The sequence below is a fragment of the Anolis carolinensis genome, chromosome 1, assembly GCF_035594765.1.
Source record: "Anolis carolinensis isolate JA03-04 chromosome 1, rAnoCar3.1.pri, whole genome shotgun sequence".
NCBI lineage: Eukaryota > Metazoa > Chordata > Lepidosauria > Squamata > Dactyloidae > Anolis > Anolis carolinensis.
In genome coordinates this window covers 312,938,066-312,947,677 of record NC_085841.1, presented here as the reverse complement: position 1 = coordinate 312,947,677, position 9,612 = coordinate 312,938,066, and the positions used below count along the sequence as shown (strand labels likewise).

The window sequence follows — 9,612 nt, the reverse complement described above, 5'->3', positions numbered from 1 at the left end:
GTATGGCGCATGCTCGGTGCCCTTTGTGTCCCGGGCTGGTTGGTTGGCTGGCGGGCGAGCGGCAGGCAGGATCCCTGGCTGGGTAAAGGCCCGGCCGTGAGGAGCAGAGTGTCGTGAGGAGCAGCAGCAGGAGGCGCCGTCATGGTGAAGAAACGGAAACGGGTCCTCGTCGATTCCGACAGCGAGGATAGCGGCAGTGAGGAGAACCTGGACCAGGTGGGTTGGGGAACTGGGCCCAGAAGGGAGCTCCAGCCTCGCATCAGCCGGGATCGCGCTCCCAGGCGGGTCGGGGTCGGGCTGCGGTGCGGAGAGGAAGCTCGCCCGCCCGGGGCCTCCGGGAAGGAGGGAGAGAGGCCGGGCAGGCTGGCGGGCGGGCCGTGGGCAGGTCTCCGGGCAACACACGCAGCCCCGGAGGGAGATGGCCGGCCCGGGGCCCAGGGGCAGCCGGGGACTGGGAGACAGGCAGCGAAGGCGCTCTTCGATTGCCATGGCTCAGGGCTACACAATCACAGAAACTGCACTTTTACAAGGTTTTGCAAGGTGCCTCATCAAACTACAACTCCCATGGTTCCACAGTACTGAGCCCTGGGAACTTTAAGTGGTGTCTGAGTGTGTCAGTTCTACAGTGTAGATCAATCATTGGACAAACTTCGGTCTAACAATTGTGGGAGTTGAGGGCCAAAACACCCGAGGGCCGAAGTTTGCCCGATGCCTGATCTACACTGTCCAATTAATAATACTGAAATAACGTTATTTTTATATCCCGCCACCATCTCCCCAAAGGGACTCAGAGTGGCTTACAAGTGGGACCAAGCCTGGTACAACAAAGTTTACAAACTAAAAACACATTTAAAAACATAATACACATATAGCAATCTGATTAAACAATTCAGAACAACAATTAAAATGAATCAAAACAGACATAGATAACCAGAACCAGGGAAAAGTTGGGCAAGATTATTCATTAGATGGGGCCAGGCATGGGCTTGTGCAAGAAACAGATTATAGGGCCAGGGCTGAGTTCAGTCTGATGTCAATTTGAGCCGGCAGAGCCCGTGGTGGCGCAGCAGATTAAATAGTTGAACTGCTGAACTTGCTGACTGAAATGTTGGCAGTTGGAATCTGGGGAGCGGGGTGAGCTCCCGCTGTTAGCCCCAGCTTCTGCCAACCTAGCAGTTCGAAAACATGCAAATGTGAATAGATCAATCGGTACCGCTCTAGTGGGAAGGTAACGGTGCTTCATGCAGTCATGCCGGCCACATGGCCTAGGAGGTGTCTACAGACAATGTCGGCTCTTTGGCTTAGAAATGGAGATGAGCACCAAACCCCAGAGTTGGACACGACTAGACTTGATGTCAGGGGAAAACCTTTACCTTTCATGGACAGGGGCCTAACCATTATCAAATGCACATTGGAACATCCATGTTTTGAGATCCCTGTAGAAGGTAGACAGAGTGGGTGCTAGCCTAATCTCTGCAATTGTTAGGAACTGTGGAAGTTGAAGCCCAAAACACCCGGAGGGCTAAAACTTGCCCAATGCCTGATCTACCCTACACATATATAGCAAGCTTTCAGTGCCGTTATACACAGGCAGGGCAGACATAGTACAGATAGAGGTATATAGGCATTTCCTGTCTATGGCATCCTGGAGGTTGTGCTCAGTTCCAGCCATGAGAGGATGCTGTTGCTATATCTTCCATGTCAAAGAGCCCTGTTCACAGACTTCCTCCTTTTTTTTATTGCCACATTTTTCTGGTATTTCCTTATAGTTCCAATTAAAACACCTCCCTGCTTATGCAGTACCTTTTTATCTACTCACAACTGTTTTTGATCTGCTAGGTGGGCAGTGAGCTGGGCTGAAGGTTAGGCACTCATCTGCGACCCAGGTTTCGAACTGCCAACCCTTTGAATTAATGCAGCTTGACATCACTTTAACTTTCATGGCCCAATGCTATGGAATTCCTGGGGGTTGTCGTTTGATGAGGCACTATCACTCTTTGGCAGCTAAAGAACTTGCAGAACTACAACTCCCGTGATCCTTAGCATGGAGCCATGGCAGACAAAAGGGTGTCAAGCTGCATTCATTCTACAGCATTTTTTTTGGCAGAGAAGGCTAAATACTTTATATGAACTACAGTGCCCATGATTCCATAACATTGAATGTCAAAGTGGGACTGAATTGCATTAATTCTATTCTTAATAATAATAATAATAATTATTATTATTATTATTATTATTATTTCTAGACTGCCCTCTCTCTGGTTTACAGACACAAAACAAAAAGGCAAACATTTAATGCCTCAAATGAGTACAAACACATCAAAATAATACAAGATAATTCACAGTAACAACAGTAAACTTACCACAAAAATTAAGCATCAAGATGAAAATAATCAAAAACAATCCAATAAGACATGGTAAACTAAAGTATGAGTAAAACATTAGAACATATACCCTAAAAGCAGTTAAGATGCAATCACTTTAAAATGGCTAAGATGTATCATACCAGCCATGTGTATCATAGCAGCCATAAAATACAAGTGTGTTAGCCAGCATTCCATTGGGTTAAAGTGTCCTAGTCCTCCACCTCTCCATATGCTAAAGTACATAAGTGCATTTATGTCTCTTGGTGGGTTGTCTGATTTAAATTCATATGACAAAATAAGAGTGGTCATGTGGGATCAGACCAACAGCCTGTCTAGTCCTGTGATTTTTACCAGTTGTGGCTAACTAGATATCAGCTATCTTCTTTTGCTAGTTAAATATACCATGTACAGCAATGGTACTGTATAATTAAACAACAACAACACTAACACCCCAATGGAAAGTTCATAGATGCATTAAGATCTTTCCTGCACAGCAACCAGTATGCTATGCAACCTCTGACACTGAGCTACCAATATACTACTATGGGTATCCGAATAAGTTAAACATGGGCGCCCACATCCATGACAATTTCATGTTAGAGTGGATGGACAAGTGTGTATGAGACTTATTTTTCTTTTTTCCCTGTAATACTACTAGGTAAAAGCTTTTGGCTTAGGTCACCATAGCTAATTTCTTGTGAAGTCTTGTTATTTTTTTCTTGGATACTGTGAATGAATATTTTGCAAGTCTCTTCAAGCTTTTTACAGGGTGCAGTAATTCCTACTTGGTTTGAATGCTGAGGTCTATATTATTATTTGGCTTTTGGGGGATGTTTTGGTAATTTGACCTATAATGTGTTTGCTGCCATGCCTTTTGTCAACTTATTGAATGTTGTCTCTATCATTCAAATGTGAGCAATCCATAAGTAGTTCTATGGTATAAGTATTTTTCAGCACTAGCCTTTCCATTTAATTTTTATTCATCTTCAGAGAAGAATTTCTCCTGCTGCCACATTTTTCTCACACCATGATTTGGGAATACAAATTTTAAGGAGTATCTGTTACCTGGTCCACTGTCTTGAGTTAGTAGCAATTAAGACATGCAGAATTTTTTTTTATACCCATATTAAGCAACTTCATGAGGATGGAGTTTGATAGATATTTTCAACTGTTGAGATCTTGTTATCCTTTCCTCCTCTTACCATGACTTTTTATCATCTTCATTTCTATTCATATTGTGGCACTTGCTTGAAGATATGCTTTTTGTGGTACTGCTGTGTTAAAGTCTTGTACTGTAACTCTATGGCCCTCCCTCAAGGATCCACTTTGGTGAATTGTTCTATAATGCTAGGGCTGCAATTATTCAGCTCTGTACATTACTGGATTTCAACTCCCAGCAGTCCTAGCCAGCATAGATAGCCAATAGTGAATGATGCTGGGACTTGTATCCCAGGAGCATTTGGATTACCACAGAATTCTCACCTCTACTGTAAACGAAAGTGCCAAGTTTTTGAATCAATGATGCATGTTTTTTAGTCATGATGCGTAGATCCATATTTGTTTTTGCACTCCTTAGACTTTCTTCCCTTGAAGGACAGAAAATATTTTTTTTGCATAGAGGCTTATTTCATTGAGGGAAAGCATCAAAGCTACTTGGTATTGAGAGTCAGCATTATTTAAATGTTCATTCATTTACACATTTTTCTCCTGTTTATAGGCATTACTTTATTTAGATGTTTTAGATTAACTGTGTATCATATCATTTGGAGAATCCTCATAAATGACTAAAAGTACACACTACATTTAAATCCTGAAGTTGACTGTGAGTCCTTAATTTTTCAGCTTTAAATAGTGGATAAAAGATACAGGTATCAGAAAAGATAATTTGGGACTACACCAAAGATTATACATTTCTTCCTTCAGCCCATGGCAGAGTCTTGATGAGGATGATGAAAATCCCTTCCCCTGCCCAACTGTTACTTCAATCTCAACTGAAACAAAGATTGATGATAATAAGTCCTCTGGAAAACGTGACTTTGAAAAGATTGTTGGATAAATTCATGTACTTCTGGCTTTATAAGGCAAATAAGGAAATCCACTTTGTTCATTAAAACTTCTCTCCTTCATGCCTAAAACCCTTCAGTTGAAGAGCTAAGGTTGGATTCTCCTGATATGTATGAGCTATGTTCTGAAACCTGAAGCAGAAACAGCAGTTTTTCAGGATGGCCCAAGGGTTGCATAGGAACCCACTCATAGGATGCCTGCATTTCGCACGCTGCTTTAACAGTTCTCGTGTTAAGCTTTCAGGTGGTAGTCAGTATGCCACTGTACAATATTGATAGCTCAAGTTCAGTATTTGAAATTAAAAGGGATATATATTATTTTTAATCAGGCGTCAAAACTCTAAAACTGTTACAAAGCACATTTTATTGTATTTTTGAACGGATATCTGTGCAGCTCTTGAAGTCTCCAGAAGTGGCAGATTTAGTTTGGGATATACTTCTAAAAGTCTAGCAAACCTGCCATTGAATCTAGAAATTTTAAGCAAAACTTATTTACCTTTAAGACAGATTATGCTGCAATCTGTCTTAAAGGTAAAAATGATCCATTGTGTCTGGTCACTTCAGATGTAGGTAATGATCTAATTCTAGCCAAGTGTTCACAATTTTTTTAGAATAAAACCAGCACATGCGGAAAGAGGTTTGCTAGCCCTACATTTTTCCATAACTTCCCTCTCATGTGATAAGTGAGTCTGAAGAGTTTTCTAGCATTGAGCCTGTCCTGCTGAATGAATACACCAGCATTGGTCAGAAGACAAGGCAATGCATCTTTCTTTAGCAGCCAAAAATATACCATTGCTAGTTTAAAACCTATTAATTAGGTAGCTGTATTCTCTGCTGGGAGTTGCAGTATTTTTCTTTCTTGCAAATTAGAAATGTCTTACAGAAATAAACTTTTTAGATAGTGGCCAAATAATGATATTGTACTTCCTGGGTTTTAAATCATGTTTTACCTGTTGGAAGCATAGAATAGCAGTGAAGCTATCCTTTTTCATCTTTGCTGTTTGGAGAGAATTGTTGAGTGGTCATAACTGTACTTCAGGAGTCACAGAAAAATATAGTTATCATTAATCAAGAAGGTAAGGGTATGGATGAACCTAGAAGAGGGACATGAAGTATAGAATGTTTCTCATCAGCAAATTAAGGTATGGCAGCATGATTTCTGAAATTGATCAGTATCATTATCTTGGCCGGGAGCCTCCGGTGGCCTAGGGGATAAAAGCCTTGTGACTTGAAGGTTGGGTTGCTGACCTGAAGGCTGCCAGGTTTGAATCCCACGAGCTCCCTCTATCAGCTCCAGCTCCATGTGGGGACATGAGAGAAGCCTCCCACAAGGATGGTAAAACATCAAAACATCCGGGTGTCCCCTGGGCAACGTCCTTGCAGACGGCCAATTCTCTCACTCCAGAAGCAACTCTGGTTGCTCCTGACACGAAAAAAAAAATCTTGACCAGCTTATACTCTTGAGTAGCAAATTATCATAGTCATGTTTTTCAGTATTGGGTTTTTTTTGGGGGGGGGGGGGTTGCATATTTATTTACTATTAGAAATTAATCTTAGTCACATTTGTGTTGTATGACTTCATTAGCTAAATGGAGAATTTAAGGGCTTATTTTAGTCTTGTGATTTGGTTGCCAGACACTGATAAGTATACACTTTTGTAGTGGATTTCAATTGGTGTGTTTTTTTTTCTTGAAGTCACATGTGTAAGGCCCTTACATATAGTAATGTTAGTTGCTTCTTGTGACCAAATATTTGAATGTTGTAGGAAACCTACACTTTTCAGCCATCAGGCCTAGTAGTACTGTATTCTATACAAATATATTAATCGGTGAGCTTTTAAAATGTGATATATGCTTGAGAAAACGTCTAAGGACCATATATAGTTTGCAGCATGTCCAGATGTTTGTATTAATTTTGTATTGGCTTACTTTAATTTATTGTAAGTGAATTAAACATTGTAAAGCATTTAATTATAAACACCAACATCAAATAAATAAATCTAATTCAGTCCATATTTATTCCTGTTCTGTGCTTTCTTAGTACTATTAATGTCAGAGGTTGCTCCTGTGTGTGTATTTTAAGAATGTTGTGGGTTCTTGGCATCTGTTTTGGTTTGGTTCCAGGGCTATCCTCCATCCCACCCACCCCGTGGATACTAAAAGCTGTGGATGCTCAAATTCCATTATATACAGTGTTGCAGTAAAATAGTTTTTCTTATATAAAATGACAAATCAAGGTTTGTTATTTGGAACCTTTTTTAAGGGGTATTTTTTAAATCATGGGTGGCTGAATCTGATAATGAATAAAGAACTTGAAAATTAAGTGACCCATAAGTTGTATAACTTAAAATATTTCTAAAATACATTTACATGGTAAGTTTAAAAGGTCATGTTTACTGAATAGGAAGTTCAAAGGTAGAAACCCCTGTCTCTCTGCGCCTGCTGGATTTTGCAGTTATTTATTTGCACGGTAGACATTGCTGTTGTTATGTGCCTTTAAGTCATTCCAACGCAAATTAACCCTAAAACAGCCCTGTGACAAGACTTTCCTAGCAATATTTGTTCAGAAGAGGTTTGCCTTTAGCTGCCTCTGTCAGCCTGTTCATTTCCATAGCTGAGTAGGGATTCAAACCCTGGTTTCCAGAGTCTTCATCCAGCACTGAAATCATTACACCATTGGCCCCTGTACCAGTAAACTATACCTATTTAAAATAGAAACAGGAGATTCCATTTAAAATATTGCTAGCCATGAGGTGAATGAAAAATATTATCTTCAAAATGTTGTCACTCATGGTTGGAAGTGCCTGCTCATTTTTAATTTAACTCTGTACTTCTACTTTTATCAGGAGCTCTTGTCATTGGCGAAACGGAAACGTTGTGACTCTGAGGAAAAGGAAACACCTGCTAGTAAACCTACAGCGTCTTCAGATTCTGAGACATCAGACAGTGATGTTGAGGTACGTTTTTCCACAGAGGTGGATTGTATCAAGCAAGTGTATCATATTAATGTGGTGAGAATATAAAACATAATTGTAGCAGTAATCACAACTACTAATTTCTATAGACTCCTCTTCCAAAGTCCTGGTACACTTGGTATTGCATGGCTTTATGGATATCTAGATTTGGGTGATAATTGCCTTACCACCAGTTTACTTCAAACTTCAGTTATGCTGGATTAAGGCTCTCACCACTGGTATCACAAGGGTCATAGCTGAAGGGCACAATGTTGGAGAAGGAACACATAATCTTTTACAGAGTACATTGCTTGAAATGTCTTATTCAATTGTTTATGGAAGTAAAGTTAAAGGTAAAGGTTTCCCCTGACATTAAGTCCTGTCATGTCTGACTCTGGGGGTTGGTGCTCATCTCCATTTCTAAGCTGAAGAACCGGCGTTGTCCATAGACACCTCCAAGGTCATGTGGCTGGCATGACTGCATGGAGCGCCGTTACCTTCCTGCTGGAGCGGTACCTATTGATCTACTTACATTGGCATGTTTTCGAACGGCTAGGTTGGCAGAAGCTGGAGCAGCAGTGGGCGCTCACTCCGCTCCCGAGATTTGAACCTGGGACCTTTCAGTCTGCAAGTTCAGCAGCTCAGTGCTTTAACACACTTCGCCATCGGGGCTCTATATGGTTATGGAAGTAGACAAGAGGAAAACCAAGAAAGTGATGAAGGAATTTTAGTATCTTGATAAGGTCCCACATAATAGTTTTGCAAACAAGCTGATAAAATCACAACCAGACATTTTGATTAATTTTGATTTCAGCAGTTACATTCTGGTGTTTTTTCTTTATTTAAGATAAAATGGTTTTTTTATTTCTCTTTGCCAAAAATAGCTTCTGGGTGGTATTCAGAATAAGAAAAGCAATAGAAAATATAATGAAAGCTGTTAGCAGATAAAGAGGTCAGTCAGCAAGGTTGCCTAAAATCTTATAAGAAGAAAAGGTGAATGACTTGGAACCAAATTAAATAAAACAATATTCCCCAAGTTTTCACTCTGCATTTTGTTGTTTACAGCTTCTCATACCATCTGGAATCTTGATCAATGGAAAGAAACCCACTTCACATTATAGTTTGAGAAGCTAGCTTGTTTTGACTAGCCATAATTTAAGATTAACAAAACTTAGAGTTTGGATAACATAGTATATTGCATTCTCACATTCATGCCAGAAGAGGAAAAAAATAACTTTGCTTCTATTATTGGCTAATTCTTAAAATTATGTAGAAGTAATTTGGATTGTGAATAATGGTCTTTTCTTCCTAGAGAAGTTCTATATAACATTAAATGGAAAGTACAGACAGAAATTCTAGCTTAACCACCCATATCTTCTGCACAGTAACTCAAATGCTGCTTTGGGCCTTGATCTAGAAAGAATAGTGGGGTACTACAACTATTACTAGAGATGATGATGATGTGTAACTTGTTTCAAAAATATGACTTGCAGCTCTCTAGTCAAACCACCAAATGCAGCCTCATACAGGATTTTTATTGACAGAAATATGCTTTACATTCTGCAGTTGTTCATGCCTTGTCCCACCTGCCTTAAAAAAATCAACATTTTAAGGTTTGAATTTGTAGTTATGTACAGAGAGTGTTCAGCCTTTTGATATGAGATTACCTTCATTTCTTTGATCCTATAGTGGACTGTTGGAGGCTCTAAAAACAAAAAGAAAGTGAAAACTGGGAAAGGAGAAAAAAAAGGAGCCATGAAGAAACAGATGAACAAAGCAGCCTCATCAGGCAGCTCTGATAAAGAAAGCTCTGCAGAGAGCTCAGCACCTGAAGAAGGTAAAAAAGAGTATGTGCCATGTAATAACATGAAACATCATCAGGAAACATAGTTTCCGTTGAATTTGGATGTTGAATACATTTTTAAATTATGTTATCTTTGTTGCACTGAAAGCATTCCTAAAATACAGATGGGATTACTTTTTATATTTTTAATTTATTTCACTTTGTTTTTAGTCCCAGAAATATGTAAATAGTGATATGATATCCTGAGATGACAGAAGCCATTTCTCAAATTGGCCAAGGGCTGGTTTGACTTTTAAAACAGAAAAATAGCTATATTATATATAGCTTAAAAGTAAAGTCTACACTCAACATTAAGTTCTTGAAAATTCTCAATTACAGATAAGTTGAAGCAAATTTGCAGAAGGGCAACAAAGATGATAAGTATGG

The 9,612-nt window shown here is 39.6% G+C and overlaps 1 protein-coding gene across 1 annotated transcript in view; it reads left to right on the top strand.

Moving 5' to 3' along the window:
* The first annotated feature begins 17 nt into the window (after window positions 1–17).
* rtf1 (RTF1 homolog, Paf1/RNA polymerase II complex component) overlaps window positions 18–9,612 on the top strand; it is a 32,808-nt gene continuing 23,213 nt past the window's right edge. Inside the window, exons 1-3 of the mRNA XM_003214542.3 lie at window positions 18–216; window positions 7,275–7,385; window positions 9,072–9,219. Coding sequence (XP_003214590.1) covers window positions 142–216; window positions 7,275–7,385; window positions 9,072–9,219 — 334 coding nt within the window. The 5' untranslated portion in view covers window positions 18–141. The remainder of the gene's footprint in view (window positions 217–7,274; window positions 7,386–9,071; window positions 9,220–9,612) is intronic.